At 38.0% G+C, this 19,374-nt stretch overlaps 1 protein-coding gene across 12 annotated transcripts in view; it reads left to right on the top strand.

Annotated features, from left to right (window-relative positions):
* The window catches only part of UTRN (utrophin), a 443,932-nt gene that overhangs the window by 331,966 nt on the left and 92,592 nt on the right, over window positions 1–19,374 (top strand). For 11 of the 12 annotated variants that reach the window (XM_036316081.1, XM_036316083.1, XM_036316082.1 and 8 more), the window contains 2 exons: window positions 4,675–4,804; window positions 18,797–19,065. In XM_036316081.1, coding sequence (XP_036171974.1) covers window positions 4,675–4,804; window positions 18,797–19,065 — 399 coding nt within the window. The remainder of the gene's footprint in view (window positions 1–4,674; window positions 4,805–18,796; window positions 19,066–19,374) is intronic. The other variant, XM_036316090.1, reaches the window with a different exon arrangement.

The following is a 19,374-nucleotide window of genomic DNA, read 5'->3' on the forward strand; positions in this document are numbered from 1 at the left end:
TATTACTTTGCAGGTGAGTGAGGATAAGGTTAAAAAAATAAATTACTTACAGCACTTTTTCAGAGAAAGAACATAATTATTTTAATAACAATTTTGTTATATTATTCACATAACATAAAATTCATGCCTTTTAAATGTACAGCACAGTGGCTTTTAGTATATGTCCAGAGTCACATTACCATCATCACAATCTAGTTTTAGAACAATTTTATTATCCCAAAAAGAAACTCTATACCCATGACCAGTGACGCCCTCATCTCCCCTCCTATCTTTCAGTCCTAAGTAACCGCTAATCTACTTTTTGTCTCTATGCACTTACTTACCTGTTTCCACATTTTGTAGTAATGGGCATTTATGTCTGGTTTTTTTCACTTAGCATGATGTTTTCAAGATTCATCCATGTTGTAGCATGTATCAGTATTTCATTTTTATTGCTGAATAAGATTCCAGTATATGGATATACAACATTTTATTCACCCATTCACCAACTGATGGATACTTAGGTTGTGCCCACATTTTGGCTATTATGAATAATAATGCTGTGAGCATTCATGTACAAGTTTTTATGTGGACATATACTTTCAGTTCTTTTGGGCATATACCCTAGGATTGGAATTGCTGGGTCATATGGTAACTCTATGTTTAACATTTTAAGGAATTACCACATTGTTTTTCAAAGTGGCTGTACCATTTCATCATTCCACCTGCAGCATATGAGGGTTCCAACTTCTTTACATCCTCGCCAATACTTGTTATTATCTGAAAACAGAATTGTTTTGAATGAAAATAAAAAGTCATTAAAATAGGAAAAATTCCAATTCGATTATGTTATACTCACTTAAGGCAGCCCATATATGTCACGTGACATCAGAACCTACAGCTGAATGCCACTTTGTAGCTCTGTATACAAAACAACTCTGTTGGAGTCTAATTATCTTATCATTAATGTTCACCAGGTGCTTAGGAAATGCTGGGTTTTTTTCATGTCTAATTGAGAGGTTAAGGATGCTGAAGCGATTGTATGTGTAATGCTGTTGAAAGTTAAGCCCATTTCTGACATGCAATTAAATATAATGGAAATTGAATCACAAAATTAAATTTGCAAAATAGAGTATGCACAGATATTATTAAATGTATGCTGTCCTCTCGGACATTTGGCTATTAAGTCGGCATTGGTGCTGCAGCCCCACATTTTTCCTTACCTGGCATGGTTCCCACCTGCCCACACTTGCCTCCTCTACTTCCATACCTTGGCACATCAAAGGAGTTCATGAGACAGTTCCTGACAACGGCCCGTGGAGAGCAGATTGTTTTATGAAGTGCTGGCGTTTAATGTGGTCAGGAAGGAAAATCGGATTCTCCAGTGCTGTGCAGCTTTCTCAGACTCAGATTTGTTTTTCACAAATCCGGGAGACCTGACAATTATAGTGTAAAATCAAAGATGCAAGTCTGACAGTCACTCCCCTGCCCCTTGTCCAGCTGGTCAGTGGCTTCCCAGCGCCCACCTCTCCTAACTTGGCTGATGCTGCTCTATCTGTAGTAAATATTTGTCGTTCCCTGAATGCTCACTGTCACACTCTCTTATTCTTCTGCTAGTGTCTAGGTTCCTCTGTTGGGAGCACCCTTGTCTCTCTGCACACTCAGGCACCACCTTCACCAGGAAGCATTTCAGAGCCACCTAAGCTCTGCTAGATCCCAAGGCATCGATGTGGGTGCCTTTTTCACTGCGGTGAACAAAAACAGAAAAGGTCCTTGGCCTTGTGGAGATTACATTTTATCTTAAAAAGACAGAAAATAAACAATAAACATAACTAAATACCTGCCTTGCAGAGTACAAGATGATAGGTGTAGGAAATACACCAATGGTGCGGCATAATGATGGGCATGGGGCAGGTAGTGGAAAGGTGGAATGTTCCATTAAATAAGGTGGGTGGGTGGCCTTGCTGAGAAGGCCTCATGGGATGAGGGATCTGCCTTGTGATATCTTGGAAAGAGCTTCCCAGGCAGAGCCAACTGCCAGCCAGTGAAATGATCCACGGTGAGAGCATTTGAGTGAAATTGATAAAATTCTAGCCATCAAGGAAGTTGACCAGTCAGTTTTCCCCAGTATTTTTTCTGTAGACAAATATATTTTTCCATTTGGATTTTTGAAATTCTAAAGAGTCTGAAGACAAATCTCTTTTTGCCCCCCCCACCCCCCCCACCCCGCCTTACACTCCTACCCAATACACACTTTGAGGACTAGTACTAATCTAGAGCTCCCAGTCAGAACTTCTGTACTCCTCAGTTCTGTGCGTCGTATCTTCTTTCTCCACCATAAGATCTGGATTCATCCTCTGTGGAATATATGCCCCATAATCGCTTCCTCAGGACCAGTCCTGCTTTTGTTCTTCCTTTTCTGCACCACATTCCTTTATGTTCTGGCTTCTCTTAGCTTTTCACTTCCTTCCATATCATCACCTGGTGTTTCCTGGGTTTTCATTTATGCCAAGTCTCTAAATACTGTCCGTGAATCCTCCTATCCTATTTGATAAACCAGAGTGAGGTGTTCTTCTAGCTGTTTCTAGCAGCTTGTGTTCAGTGGGTGCATTCCTGGTCCTTCCCTTTCAAAAAGAAGGAATCTAGCGAAGCCCTTGAACACCGTTTAAAAAACCTTTGCTGTTCCCACCTGTAATGGTTAGGACTGGGTTTGGGAGATAAATACTCTTGGCCACTAAAATGTTTAGAGACACTTCTGCCACATTTCTGACTGTTTTTCACTGCTATCTTTTAGGCAACATGTTTTCTCATGTCCTCATTTTAGATATCCAGTTGGTTTTGGAAGTAAACACTAGGGGTATTTTCATTCTTCTGGAGCTTCTTGCTCTGATAGTAATCTATGTTGAAGGAATAATTGACTCAAGACCTATAAATGTGTGTGTGTGTGTGTGTGTGTGTGTGTGTGTGTGTGTGTGTGTGGATAGATAGATAGATAGATAGATAGATAGATAGATAGATAGATATTTCTGGATCACAAATATATTTTCTTCTGTGTGTGTGTGTGTGTGTGTGTGTGTCTCCTTTATTTCTGTACATCAGAAACTTTAAATGTCTGAAGATCATCTTGTTTTCCTGGAGTATCACACCTTGGGACTTCTTCACAACCTGCACTTCTTAAACAGAGATGGTGGAGGTTTTGTTGCTTTCCCCCCCAACATAGTTATTTCATGCTCATGGGCGATAATTGATCTGGAGTTAATTGACTAGTGCTTGCTTCATGGTCAGTCTTTGCATATATATATATATATAATAGGAAGGACATGTTATCTATGGATTTTACAGAAAGTTTTATTTCATCTTATATCCTGTACATTATTACTGTGTCTAAATTGTGAGTAGCTGTTCACTTTTATTCTTTTAGTTTAAATTTTTAAACAAAGTCACAATTGTACATAATGTAAAAGTCAAAAATACCGACAATGGTTATCACAGAAAAACAGCATCTGTCACGCCATCTCGGCGCCCCCTCCCCAGCTCTTCTTAGCCCTCCCCACCTGTGACGGCCTTTTTAACTTCATTACCAATGTTTTCTGGTGTTTCACTCCAGTTTTTCACATCAGATGAATATTCTGGCATCTTTAGATTTTTACTTTTTATTTACTGTGGAAAATGAGGATATAGCCTAGGAATACCTCATTGTCCCAATATAGTTATGTCAAATGCTGTGTTGTATTCAGAAGGAAAGATTGTATTGATTCTAAAATACTACTAGAGTGTAATATTTTAGAAAGTTAAAAAATGAATTTTCATAATGTGTTGACAAGGAACTTCATTTAAAGCAAAATATTAGAGGCAGGAGGTGTGTATGTGCATAATTTAAGAGGATAACAATACTAACAATAATTTTGACTTAGCTATAGTATTAAAATAGCACATAAGGAAATCTTCACTTATTCTTATCTTGCAATAGTCATGGGCTGAGTTTTATTGTTTTTAAATTCTAGTAAATTAGAGTTTTAGTCACCAAACATTTTACAGGAGCAGGGTGAAAGTTTAACCCTACCTAAAAGAATAAAAGTACTGAAGACGGACTTTTCTGAGAATCATAGATTTGCATGAAAAACCTCATGGGGGAAAATTGAAATTGCCTCAGCATGAGAAATGGAACATATTTTAAGATAATTGGAGACTGTCTTTTATGTGTTCTCTGGTTTAGTTTTGATTCCGTGTACTTTAATTTGTTTCAATCTCTTAATTTGGTTCTTCATATATCCTAAAGAATGTAAACACTTCTGAGAATCTCATTACTACTTGTGAAATTGCCTTCTTCTGTACCACTAGGTATAATATTTTGTCAGTCTTATTAGAAAAAAAGTGTTTTAGAACAGGCTATTATATTTCAGCAATAAGACCTAAAAGTACATTTTGTATAAGCTTAGTACGCTGTCACAATTCCTTGTGAAATGGTTTTGTTTTGTTTTTGCATTTTTAAGTTCTACAGGAATCACCTTTTTGCTTTTATTCATGTGTAATCATTCATATATGTAAAATTTATATTTTTCACTTCTAACTTTGCTTGAATGCTGGTAATTAGTCATTCCTGTGACAAGTGTGGTGGGAAGTCTAATTTAAGATGTTCCATTACTTGCTGAACACATTAGTTTACAGATTCAACTTCTGCTTCTCTTTGCAAAGGCACTGAGGCGTGAGTTAAAGGAGAAGGAATATTCTGTCCTGAATGCAATAGACCAAGCTCGCGTTTTCCTGGCTGATCAGCCGATTGAGGCCCCCGAAGAACCAAGAAGAAACCTACAATCAAAACCAGGTGAGACTGGTTTCCTTCGTCCACCATGAAAACACATGTGAGGAGCACAAATAACCCCAATCCAGTAGGAAATGCCCCTAGAGCACTTCAGGGCCTGACATTATTTCAGGATTGGACATTACATTTTTTTATTCTGGAAATAACTGAATCAAATTTTATTATTTAACAAATGTCTAGCTTCTTAAATGACTGTATACCTCAAGATTATTTTTTTTTTCAAAAGAAAACTACAGAAAATTCGATTTATTAAAAAGCACATTGAAACTAAAAGTAATTTCTTTAAGAAATAAAAATGTGCATGTCTTATATTTCAACAAATTACGTAATAAGTAATTGCAAGTAGAAAATGGTATTTAAATACAGTAGTACATGTATGAAATATTTAAAATCTATAGAGATTGTTATAAACTTGTATTTTTCAAGATTACTTTTTAAAATAAGACATTAAAGTGCCTTTCGGTTACAAGCACCTGACAGACTTTACTTAATTTAAAAATAACAGCCTGTACTATTTATGCACTTTGGTTTAAAATGGAAATAGTAACTACCTTACTAGCAAATAGCAATAAATCGCATAAATTTTGGCGCCAGCATACGTACTTATTATGATACTTCACTGTTGGCAATAAAAGCATTTTGATGCATTTTTTAAAAATAAACCCGCCATTCAAAATAGTTCTCAGTCACTCACTTCACATAGTGAAAGCAGACCTAAGCGTCGGCCTCCTGCTGTGTCCCGCGGTGCGATTCAAGAGCATTTCTTACTTGTAAGGGAAGTACATTTGGAAAAGGCTCCCTTTGTCTGCAGCTGGAACTGGACCAGGCCTTTGGACAGGTAGCCGTTTTCCCACTCAGCCTTTCTCAGGGAAGTTCTGCTTCAATCTGAATAAATTTCCCAAGGCCATGAAGATCTTGACCTTTTAAATCTAGTTTTGTATGTGTGTCTGTGGGACACATGTGCAGCAACACACTTACTGTCTTTTTTAGCATTAGCTTTTATTTTCTGCTGTGGTAACACTGTCTTCCCAGTCAGCCTACTGGGGACCTAAGTCATTGTCGAGTCTACACCTTTTGGCAACCCCACAGTCTCTATCTGTGAAGAATTGTTATTTCTAGCTGTGGAGAATTATTTCCTCTGAGTACTCAGTTACATATGAATCATGCACACACATACCATATACATGTGAGTGATGCACACACAGACATGTACATAGTAGGTGCTTACTGCATAGCTGTTGCATGAATGGATGCCTGAGCTGAGCACTCTTGGGTATGGTGGGAAGTGACTAGGTTCAGGGCAGAGGGATGACCACGCTGGGCAGGACCAGCAGAAGCAGCAGCACAGCAGTGAGGGCTGTGCATCTGGTAGTCAGTCAGCCTAACCTGGGAGTCAAGGGCCTGTGCCTGGAACGGAGGTGAGGAGCTTATATGTGCTGTCTGGTTCAGATTACAGAGGCCCTGGAAAGTGCAACAGAATATTCCAAGTTAATACAGCAAGAAAGAAGGTGCTGTTGTAGTTGCATTTTTTTTTTAAGCGTGGAAGGAAAAATGAGAAGTTTACTGTCTCTCCTTATCTAATTGAGAGTGTACCTTAAATCTGCTTTTCTCATCTCCTTGCTTCCCCCGCACTTTGCAGAGAACAGAGGAAGCATTTTTATAATAAGCTACTTCGTAGCAGTAAGCAAGTGTTATTATGTCACTAATGCTTCACTTTGCTATAAATTTTCCTCCTCAATGGTCAGTCAGTTTAAGGAGTTAAAAAACACACATTGCTTTTTAAATTCTTATTTTGCTATTACACTCTAGATATTCCTAAGCCCCATTTTCACATACTCTATCTGATAGGCAAGGAAAAAAAATCATGTCACTTTATGACTTTTTAAGTTTTATTTTCTTTTTACGATTGGCAATTTCCATACTTTCTCCTTTCATGGAGATATATATATATATATATATAATGCTGGCTGATTTTACCTGATGTTAAAAGTAAATGAAAGAAAATTATCCATAATAGATTTTATACTTCTGTTGTTTACCATGACTCCGTGCCACTGCTATCAGAAATAGAGAGCATTTGAACATTAGTTACCTTGTGTAACGTTGAGTAAAGCACTCATTGTTGGAGGGGATAGAGTGGGGAGAAATCATATCATGCTTAGTTTTAAAATCTTCACCCAAGGATATTTTTTCCTTTGATTTCTAGAGAGAGTGGGAGGGAGAGAGGAGAGAGAGATGAAAGGGAGGGAGGAAGGGGAGAGGGAAAGAGAAAGAGAGAGAAAAATCAAGGTGAGAGAGATACATTTATTGGTTGCTTCCTGCATGCACCACTACCAGGGCTGGGGAACCTGCAACAAAGGTACGTGCCCTTGACTGGGCATAGAACCCAAAACCCTTCAGTTCGAGGGTCAGTGCTCTAACCACTGATCCAAACTGGCTAGGGTTCATAGTATGATTTTTACAATTCTTTTTCATAAGCATTTGTTTACTGAGTACACTCTGTGTACTGTGCCACATGGGCACACCAAAATGGAGTCATCTCTTTATTTTTAAATAACTATTCCAGAAAAGACTTCTCTCCATGATTTTTCTTTCCCAATGTCTTTATTCTTCCAGCTTCTTTTCTTCATTTTGTTCTATTATCGATTATAGTATCATATGTGTATTTATATTTTTTAATGTTAGCCTGTGGAGTTTGGGGTCATTACTGAGTAGCACAAGTATGAGCTGTTCTCAGGCATCTGTTGACTGAAAAATACTATAAAAAACAAGCAAACTATTTCAACTAAATGATTAGTTGCTGACAAAGAATCTCATCAGGTATGGCTTGCTAGATATTTTCTTTTCCCCCTAGTTTTACAGACATGTGATTGATTTGTAAAGTTGTATAAGTTTAAAGGTATATGGCAACACTTAATGCATTTGAATTTGTTTTTCATTTTATTTTAATCGCCTGGCTTAATCACCTCTCATCATCATTTATATTGATCTTGTGCTTATTTTTTTATGTTTTTATTTATTTCAGAGAGGGGAAGGAAGAGGGAGAGGGATAGAAACATCAATGATGAGAGAGAATAATTGTTCGGCTGCCTCCCGCATGCCCCTACCCAAGATGGAGCCTGTAACCCCGGCATGTGCCCTGAATGGAAAGCAAAATGTGAACTCTTGGTTCATGGGTCAATGCTCAACCACTGAGCCACACCGACCAGGCTGTTCTTAAACCACTTTCTTATTCTCCTAACTATCTTAATGAGTTGGGCAGATCATAGAATAGAGTATGGCTTCTTTTGAAAAAAAACAAAAACAAAAAACAGAAGTCAAAAAAAATATTGTGCTGCTGACCAAGATCATCAGCTGAAGTAGGGTAGATCCAGGAACAGCACTAATCCTTGTTGGTGACCTTCTTAACCCCCAGGTTTTGGCTGGCTTCTACCTCCTCCCTTCATTTTGATCTCCTCTCGCCCTCTGCTCATTGGCCACTGACCTCCTAGCTCCTTCTTACCTTCAGTGTCAAGAACTTCTTAAACCTGCACAAATGTTTCTTGGCTTCTCCCATGTTCTTCCAAACTCTCTTGTTATTTTCAACCCTAAATTTGAATTCCTTTGAAAACCACACAACTGTATATTGATGGTAGCTAGCAAGACATCTGTGGGACCCAACCACAGTAGGCCTTAGCCCATTCCTGACCCCAAACCTCTTGTGTATATCAAGTAATAATGTGCCTTCTTAACTATTCATTGCCTACAGCTCAAGTTAAAAGTCAAATTTGCACAAGGGAGTTAGAGACTCAGGTCTGCATCCCTCTCTCCACACCACATATAGAGCAGGCAGGTGCATATGCCAGTGCAGGTGCACGCGTGCCTGTGCGCACACATTTTACGATTTGAAGTTAAGGTATTGGCCACTAAATAAAACTGCTAATGCTTGAACAAGATAAGTCACCTCTAATAGTGTTTAGAAAACCATACAATTCATTGTAGATGTAGATGTAGGAAAGCTCTTTTACTCTGTTTGGCTTTTGATTTTAAGACAAAAAGTTTGCATTATTTTGTTCATAAATTTCCCCTTAGTCTTCATTAACATGTATTCCAGTCCAGGCTTTACTATGACTATTATTTTATTCCAGACTGTCTGACTATTATTTCTTTTTAGCATGGTGTAGTTGATTGGTTTACTTTGCTTCATTTCAATCGTAGTCAGAATATTACTTTAGTGTGGTCATGCTTTTATAGTTGTGTGTAATGTGTATATTTATGTATGGGTTTATTTATCCACAACTTCATATAGGTGTATATGGTTGTACCTATGATAACTGGTTACTAATGATCATCTTTTCAGATAAAATAGTATATATGGGTTATTGTTTCTCCTCTTTGATCTTTGATAGCTGGCTGTGTGTATTTAGTGGTAGTTAATACTTTAATTCAGGGCATACTGTTTTAATCATTAAATATTTAACTATTAAATGTTTAATTAATAAATGTGCATGATATTTTAGAAAGCCAATTATTAGGACTACTTTTATCCTATTGAAATCTCATATGTTTTATGGTATATCAAGTAATAAATGACATTTTTCCGTCTACTATGTCAATCCATTTTATGCCAGTATTAACAAACTTGTGCAAATAAAATGTCATGATCATTAAACGAGTAAAAATATGAAATCATAAAGTTTAGTAGAAGTTACATTTATACTGATTCTCAGTATAACTTAAGGTTATATTAAAAAGATAGCAGTAATTATTTTCTTGCATCTCATTAAATGAGACCAAGTGACACCTAACCTAAATATTTAGGCTAGTAAATCTAATGGGTATTTTTTCACACTGCATTTTTTGTTTTACTAATACCAGATTTATTAATTAGAATCCCATTTATTGTGAATGACAGACACCATCATTCTGTAATCATGGGCACACAGGGAATGTATTAACCCCCATAACCAAATTACAGTAAGGGCAAGGGCACAGCTGGCCATAACGACAGGAGTGCCACCCAGAAGCCTTCTCTCCATGTCTTTCCTTCTGCCTCTTTCCACGGGTTTTCAGTGTCTTAGCTTTCCTATCACCATCTGCCTCACACCCTCATACCAGGGAGGGAGAGCCCTTGTTTTACATCCAGCACATTCCAGGGCAGGGCTCTGACTTACAGCCTGAGGAGTGTGGAGCTCAGGGTCTGGTGGGATTGGCAGACCCCCCTGTATGAGCATAATGTTAGATGGAGGAAGAATCAACACCCAGAAAGGAAGAGAGAAGAGAGAAGTGTTTGTAAACATAGATGTTCACAAGCCAACATTGATCCCACGCTACGGTGTGGCAGGCATTGTGCTGACACCTCACCTGCCTTGATTCCTGTAATTATCATAGCAACTCTTTGAGGTGGGAGTACTCTTACCACCCATTGGATGGATGAGAAAACTGAGTCTTTGAGAGGTTTGAAGGATACTGTCACCCATGTGACAGATCTGAAATACCAACTCAGGCTTGTCACTAAACCTGCTGCTCTTAACCACCATAGTATACTAACTTAATTATCCCAATTATCATAAATGCTTCTAGATATTCAGTAAAAATAAGGTTTTATTTTCTATATTTTTCTACTTAAAAATTATAAAATAATGAAATTTTTACCCCTGGCCAGGTGGCTCGGTTGGTTGGAGCATCATCCTGTGCACCAAAAGGTTGTGGGTTTGATTCCCATGCCTAGGTTGCAGATTCTATCCCAGATCAATGTTTCTCTTCTCTTCTCTTCTCTTCTCTTCTCTTCTCTTCTCTTCTCTTCTCTTCTCTTCTCTCTTCTCTTCTCTTCTCTTCTCTTCTCTCTCTCTCTCTCTCTCTCTCTCTCTCTCTCTTTCTCTTTTTTTCTCTCTCTTCTTCTTTCTCTACAATCAATAAAATACTTCTTCGGGTAAGGATAAAAATATAAATAATAATAATTAAATGTCCATAACTCTTTGCCTTGCCCTTTACTGTTGCTTTTTCCTTAATGAAATATCAGGTTGCTTAGTAGAATGTCGTACCAATTTACTTATTTCCTGGCACAAAGGGAAAAGGAATGTAGACAGTATTTGTCTTTTCAATTTTCACATAAAAACTTGGAAGATTAATTGCTTTCCAGCCTATAGACCAAGACAGTAATTTAATTAGCTCCTTAAGTCCAAATTAGATTAGTAAAGTTGTAATGTGTGAAAAAGCACAGAAAAATATAATGTTGTTTTTTTTCCCTAGTGTTCTTAACTACAGAGCAGCAATGTGTTTCTTCCCAATTTAAAGTTCTACAAATATGGATATCTGTAACGAATCTAGTCTTTAATGTAATATAATGAGCCAGCTCAGTAAGCCCATTGATTGAGTAAAAATTTCAAAATATTTGGGCCTACTAATGAATACCATAGTAATGAAATTGGATTTAAAGAAAGAAATCAACATTCTTGATGAAAAATGATAACAAAGGCTGGTTTGATGGACACAACATTTTATATTAATTGTTCACATCTGTTATGTTCTCTAATCATGGTTACAACCATCCATAAATCACATTTGTCTAATAAAAAAGATGGTAATAATTTACATGTATGTATTACATTGTTATCAACATCTGGGATGTTCTTTTCAGCTTTAAACATAAAGAATAGGGGGATACTAATCTCTTTTAATGTTGTGTATTTATTTTGTTGTTCCTCTGAAAATATGGAATCTTCAAGAGTGACTTAGAGGGTTTGCCACATTAAACTTATTTTGGCAGTTTATAAATATGAGACATAACTTAAGTTCTTTTATAATAATGGCTAAGCTTGGAAATAATGGAAAGCTCAGGACTTCTTTTGTAGCTTGATCAATTGGCTGGTATATCCCACAGGGAAGCAGCCTGGGGAGAGATGGGCAGCAATGTAGCAAGAAATGGAAGACTTTTAAATCTATGACTCTTGCCCTTTGATTCTGGAAGGAGAAAGGGGAAAATTTATTTTTTTAAGTCAATAATATTGTACATTTATTCAACAAGTACTTACTGAATGACGACCATGTGCCAGGTGATACTCTAGATAAATCCTGAGGATGAAGCAGTGAACAAAACATCCTTGCCTTCTGGGAACTTACCTTCCCAGCTTCCCTTCTTCCCTTTCAGCATCACTCTCCTGCCCTTAGTGACCTGCCCCCCACTGTCCAGCACAGATCCCTGACTTGAATAAATTATAAAACTACCATTAGAGTGAGGATATTCAGGGAATATTCAGTTACAGAAAATTGAAAGCTGGATCTTAGGTTGCTTAGCTAGGTCTGTTCCAGGGCCTCAGCTGTTCTTGCTCCTTTCTTTAGTGGTTAATCTTCTTAATAGTCTGTTCCTTCTTCCTCAGCTCCATGCTGAGTCTGTTTACTTTGTCCCTCTTTACAGGAGCAGTGTAACTTGTAAGTATTTGGCCTCTGTTTCTACCTTCATTAAGTTCTGGTCAGAACTGCTGCTTATCTCACTCCATAGTGTGATTTGTATTCCTAGTTCCTCTCCACCCCCTGACACCTCCCCCGCACCCCACCAAATTAATACCTAGCATTTTGGTATTGTGGAAAACGTTCTTTACTTTGGAGTTTTCTTTTTCCTAAATGCAACTGTTCATATTCACCCCCGCTGCCCCCCCCCCCCCCCCACACACAAGGGATTTGAGAAGTTCCTTGGCAGCTGGATGGATCCATATAATTTCTATCATATCCCTGCTGAAAGATTTGGGCTACACATTAGCAAGTTAATGTACTTTGACTAGTCTCTTACTATTGTCATCTTTATAATTTATTAGATGGATGTAATTAGAAGCATGAAAATAATCAACTAATGGTACTTGATGATGTACTTGTAATCAGGTTCATAAAGAATTGTTGTCATTTGTCACCATACAGAATAGGCAATGGACAGGATCCTCTTAAACACTGATTATTTCAAATAAATTAAGTTGATCTTAATCATGTAATCAGAAGAAATTTTAAAAAGAATTTATTTCCCATTATTTTAATCAGAAGCATCTTTTGGTCATGAAGAAGGAGAGAAAGAGGAGCAGGAGAAATAGAGGGGGGTGAAAAGAGAGGGAGTGAGAGAAAGCAAGTCAAATGGAGTCTCTAGAGAAATGGGGATGCATTGTTTTTGCCCTTGAATTATTGTTTGCTAATTAACCTGGTTTGCTATGTGAAAATCTCTATAGATGTCTAAACTTCACAGGCTTAATAATATAATAATAAAAGAAATGAAATCAATTAACTCTTTTGAGGCCCTACTGTGGCCATGCATGTGCACATATAGATATATAGCTTCATAGATATTAACTGAGGTTCAAAGAGGTAAGGGGCCTATCTATGATGACATGACTAGTTAGTATTGGAACTAGCATATGATGTTCTAATATTTTCTTGTCTAAATTGTCCAGCAGTGAGGAGCTACTCTGGAGAATTTTTTTTTCTATATGTGTTTTTCTATATTTGTTTTCCTTAATATTTTCTTTTCATCTTATGGTGAAATACAACTGTAAGAATATCATGCATGTAAAAAACAACAACAAATAGTACAAACAAGATAGTAGAAATTACCATACTTGAAATACTTTTTAAAGCATTCTCTTTCATAGTATAACATTTTTTTAATAAATGCTTTACATGGGTGTGAGGAGGAGAAAGAAAAAATAAGTAGGAATGGTTCTACTTAAAATTATGAAGTTGTGCATTCTCAATAAAGACTAAAGCTAAAAATCCCATTCAACTGAACTCAATTCATTAATTATATATTGAGAACAACCATGTCTAGATTAAGGCCTGCAAAACCAAGATAGAAGGAAATGAAAGATGAATGACATAAAGCTTTAATATCTATAGAATAAAAAGTCACAATGGAGAAAATAGTTGTCAGTACCATAATTGAGAAAGAAAATACAATAAATATGGGACATCTTTATTACAAGCAACACGGGGCTGGCTCTAATAGATTTCATAGGAGAAATGCATACTTGTGTTTTTTTAATTTAAAAATATATATATATTTTGCATAAACACACAAAGGGAGATGTTTTTTTCCCCTTCTACTATTAAGATTTCTTAAGGAAGCTCTGCCTTTCTTATATAATTGAATTTTAGAGGTAAAAGTGTCTGTAGGTATAAAATGTTTTCCCAGCATGAGAAAATAGGGTTCCCACCTGATACAGCTGGGAAAAGCAGGTCATGAAGCTTGCTTCAGAGTGAAGGTCAAGGTGGGGGCAGGGCTAATGACAAATCCTAGTCTCTGCTCCTGGTCCAAGTTGGTTTTTCACCTGTATTACAGTGTGAGTTGTATTATGGTCTTTCTCCTCAAGATATAAAGGCGAGTGTGATGTAAATACCATCCAACTGATCTGCAAAGTTGAAGGATAAAGATAATTGGACCAGAGAGCAAACTTCAGGATTGATTATTCCTTTCTCCTCTCTTCTTTTACTTTTTCTTTTTTAAAAGTATGTTTTTATTGATTTCAGAGAGGATGGGAGAGGGAGAGAAACATCAGTGATGAGAAAGAATCATTGATTGGCTACCTCCTGCATGACCCCTACTGGGGATCAAGGTGGCAACCCGGGTGTGTGCCTTGCCTGGAAATCACACTGTCAGGCTCGGCCACTGAGCCTCTGCAGCTGGGCTCTTTGTTCTTCTTTCTCATCTTCCTTCTTCCTAAAAGGTACTCTCCTTTGGATATCTTCGTAACACAATAAAAACTGCTATTTTAAAGTACGTAAATATACAATAAATGTAGTAATAGTTGCAATATATTATTACACATATAATACAAATATAAGAATATAAATATAGAAATTAAATGAGATTCCGTTCTCAAAATTTGGTCCAGTAAATGGGAAGGCCTGAAAGGAGGAGGGTGGGAAAATGAAGAGTGAAACAAAATACTTCCCCTTCAAAGAATACACACACAAATGCACAAAACACACACATACACAATAAGGAATAGAGAGTGACATAGGAAAAGTGTTGCTGGTCTGAGAATTGTCAGTACATTTATTTAGTTTTATCCTTCTATTTCCTCTGTCTCTGGGGTTAGCCTCTATTACTGCCTTTTCAAATGCAAAATAGATTTCTTTGCTCTCTGGCCTTCAGTGTCAGTGGCTCTGTTGTGGGTGGGAATGACACAACTCACTGGAGTGGAAATCCTCTGTTGAGTGTCAGCAGTAGGAACCAGAGTAATCAATTTATAAGCTGTGACCTGGTAACACATTACATTCACTCTTGCTGCCCTTCACCCTTGACCAACTTAGTCAGAATCTTTTAATCCTTTGGGGTAGGTACCCTGGGGATCAGCATTTAAAAGCAGACAAAACAAACTCTCAGATGGTTTCTAATATGTCACCAGTATTCAGAACCATGGCTCAAGAAGATCCTTACCACAAAATATCTATTCACAAAATTTGAAGCAAACTTTGTTCTTTGATTTTTGAAGAACGAGAGGATTTTAACATGTAATTATTTATTTTTATCTTTTCTGCTATTCTGCTTTTTTAAAAAAATTTTTATTTTCTTACTCTAGGTTGTCATAAATTGATATTTCAAATATTGCTTCATATTACCTGTTTCACAAATGCCCTGAGAAGTTTTTGTTTGATTAGGGACCACACTCTGTTCTTGGTTTAAAGTCTTCATTAAACTGAGTTTGTTGCCCTGGCTAGTGTGATTCAGTTGATTGGAGCATCCTCCTATATACCAAAAGGTGAAGGCTCAATTCCTGGTAAGGCACATACACAGGTTGCAGGTTTGATCCCTGGTCAGACGTGTAGGAGGCAACCGATCAATGATGTTTCTCTCTCTCTCTCTCTCTCTCTCTCTCTCCCTCCCTCCCTCCCTCCCTCCCCTCTCTATAAAGTTAATGATAATAATAATAATAATAATAATAATATATATGTATGTATGTATATATATAAAAGCCTAATATGCTAAGTGTCCAACCAATCAGTAGACCATTCAGTCGACTGCTTCACCAATTGCTATGACATGCACTGACCACCAGAGGACAGACACTCCAACCAGTAGGTTAGCTTGCTGCTGGGGTGTAGCTGATCAGGTCTGGGCGAGATGGGCAGGACATGCCCTGGAGCCAACCTCCTGTGGTCCTTCCCCAGCCTCTACAATATTTCTGTTAATTAATATCCTTTCAATGTGCACGAATTCAGGTACTGGGCCTCTAGAATATAATAATAAAAGTGTAATATGCAAATCGACTGACCGAATAGCAGAACGACCATTCAGACGATCAAGCTATGACATGCACTGGCGCCAGGCCAGCCAAGGCAGGTGCAATGCAATTGGCCGGGGGGGGGGGGGGCACCATCGCCCCACAATCACCCCACAGAGGGAGGTCCAGGCCACCGGCCAGCAACGCTATGGCGGGTGTGCAGGGCTGGCCAGCGATTGTCTCTCAGATGGAGGCCCAGGCCAACCAAGTGATTGCACCCTATGCCTGTTGCCTGCAGAGGGAGGTGACTGGTGGCAGGGGAAGGGGGCAGCGCCACAAAGATGGCAAGCAGTGGCAGCGGCGGGCACAGGGCCAGCTGCCAGCAGCTGAGGAAAGGAAAGCCCCAATAGGCCCTAATCGCCAGCTAGGCCTAGGGTTTCTACCCAAGGGGTCCCAGATTGCAAGAGGGCGCAGGCCGGGCTGAGGCACACACCTCCCCTCCCCCGTGCATGAATTTTGTGCACCAGGCCTCTAGTAATAATAATAAACAGATTATTGCTTTAGCAGGAGGCACTATTTTTCTGACTCTGGTTAGATAACATTTTTTTTTTTATTTCCAGCAAACAGATGGTGAAATAGAGCTTTCCTTTTTTTCTGCGTAGCTGCTTGAGTAGGGACTACATAATATATACTACGAAAGGACTGCTCAGTCAAAAGGTTTTGCATAGAAGACAAAAGGTCACAGCCAGTGTCAGGTATTTTGTCATAGGAGAAAGAAGCTGTGTCTCAGGTAATTCCATGACTGGCTCAGACACAGCTTTTATTGCATCCAAGGAAAATGATTATATTTAAATTGTCTGTTCTGAAATTGGTACTGTGTGTGTTTTGTGTTTTTTGTTTTTACAAAAGTGAGACATTAGCAATTCAATATATATCTTTTAAAAAGCCCAAGTGGCTTATTAACAAACCCCGCTGTTGCCATTATAGAAATGGTCAATTCCCTTTCTCATCCAGCCATTTATGAATCATTGTTTCAACTCACATATAGCATTTTATATTTATATAAAAATAAATTATATATAGTATAAGTATTACATACTTGCCATTTTCTCAGTATCTTGAAGGTATAAGATTTAAATAAGGTTTGCCTAAAGACATGTCTTTTCTCCCAAAGTCCTTTCTCAGGAACCCTGGAATCCTGATGTGTTGCGTGGTTTAGGGCTATTCTCCCGGCTTCTTGATTCCTCCCCTGACTGTTGTGCTGGACTATATTCCAGCTTCAGCCTTCCTTAAAGCTGGGTCTTGGATTCACTTAGTTTTCCATATTTATCATGTGCTGGTATATTTAGTCTACCTATCATAACACATTCTTTCCTGATATCAATTTTATTGCCAAGGGATTTTTCAAGTGTCTCTATAGCCTCAGAGCACTTCAGCAGTTCAACTCAGAGCTCTATGGTTACTAAATTCTTGAGTCCATTTGGTCCCCTGAGATTTACTATAGCTGCTAAGTCTAAGTATTGATATCTAGAATATTCTGGAAATTTAGATAAAGACATGTGTCAAGGCCCCTTTATTGACTTCTTAAGTAGCATTTAAATAAAGACAGACAGACAAATTTATGTTGAGTATGAAAGCTTTAGTTAAGGAGGGCTAGCTGAGTTTGTCTCCCTAGGAAGTGTGATGAACTCGAGTTCATTTTATGGTGATTTGGAACATTTTTGAGGTGAAGAGGAAGTTGCTAAAAAATGTGACTGACACAAAAAGGTGGATGTTATCACAAACAAGAATGTGCATTTCTATCTTAAAGTAATTTACAGTTTAACTTGATTGTATGTTTCTGACCTGCATCTCTGTTTCCAGTGGTCAAGCAAGAAAACCGTCAAACCAGCTGGCTAGGGAAGGAGGCATCTTCAGGTGTTGAGGCAGTGAGGCCCAGGGGGTTTAGCTGGTGATCTATCTAACCTGCTTATGTGCATCCAATTCCTCTGCCTTTTTCTTGTCAGCTTCTCATGTCTTTGTTTCTGACCCTGGGCTTTGAACTTGACTTTCATTTCTGTCATTATCTTTTCCTTGTCTTTTAGACCCTCTCTCTGTCTTTTTGCCCCTGTCCTGTGGCAGGCCTTTGCATTATGCCTTCCCTTTCCTGTCTGAAAACCTAACTTTACCTCAGACATTCTGGAAGCCCTCATGAAATGTTTGGGATGGTCCTTGAAATCTTACATCTTTCTCTTGTAACATTGGTTATGTGCTACATTGATCCTGGACTACAGAAAGCACCCTGTATTAAAGATGAGTGCCAAGCAAACTCAGCTAAGATAAGTTACTTGTCTTCAGTTACTTTTTGTTTTTTTGTTTTTGTTTTTAAGGAACATGATAAATTCATCTTCTTTTTGCATAGTTTTTCCTCATAACTTAAAGCGATTTATCTACTAATTATACTCCCCATTTCTCTGTAGGACAATGGAATGAAAAATGGTCTTTGGTTTTTATATAACATGTGAAATACATGTGAAAGAAAAAATGTTATTTTTTTTTTTACTTGTGATATTTCAAGGTTTGCAAATATAGTAAAATTTAGAAGTTGCTGAAATTACTGGGCCCTTACTACTCTGTAACTGTTTTCTTCTTTTGAGAAGCATCAGGGCATTCTTAGAAGAGGTATAGAGACACTCGTTCTTCCCCCGTTTAGTGTAACTCTGCCTCCCAGTATCCTGGTAGCAAAGTTTCAAAAGATGCTCTTCACACTTGACTATAAGGAATACAAAGTTGATTCGGCTTCCAAATATTCTCTTTTTTTGTTTAATCACAGAATTGACTCCCGAGGAGAGAGCCCAAAAGATTGCCAAAGCCATGCGCAAACAGTCTTCGGAAGTTAAAGAGAAGTGGGAAAGTCTAAATGCTGTAACTAGTAACTGGCAAAAGCAGGTGGACAAGGCGCTGGAGAAACTCAGAGACCTTCAGGGAGCCATGGACGACCTGGATGCTGACATGAAGGAGGCAGAGGCCGTGAGAAATGGCTGGAAGCCCGTGGGCGACTTACTCATCGACTCGCTGCAGGATCACATTGAAAAAACCATGGTCAGCATCACTGCCTCAGATAAGGGATTTTATGACATGTTTTATGGTTAAATATGGCACAATTAAAGAGAGCCAAATGTATAACTTGTTATAAGGGATTGTTATAAGGTCAATGACCTTACAGCCCCTGCCAAAATCAGGATAGAGAAGATTTCCAGTCACAACAGATGCTTTCCTATGCCCCTTCCCATCAGAATCCTCCCCCTAATAGCAACTCTGACTTTTTTCCATAATTTACTTTATTTTGGAAAAAATAATATTTTTTTTTTACTCCACTGTGCATTCCTAAACACTTGCTTGGTTTTTAAG

The sequence above is a fragment of the Myotis myotis genome, unplaced genomic scaffold (genome assembly GCF_014108235.1).
Source record: "Myotis myotis isolate mMyoMyo1 unplaced genomic scaffold, mMyoMyo1.p scaffold_m19_p_7, whole genome shotgun sequence".
NCBI classification, from domain to species: Eukaryota; Metazoa; Chordata; class Mammalia; order Chiroptera; family Vespertilionidae; genus Myotis; species Myotis myotis.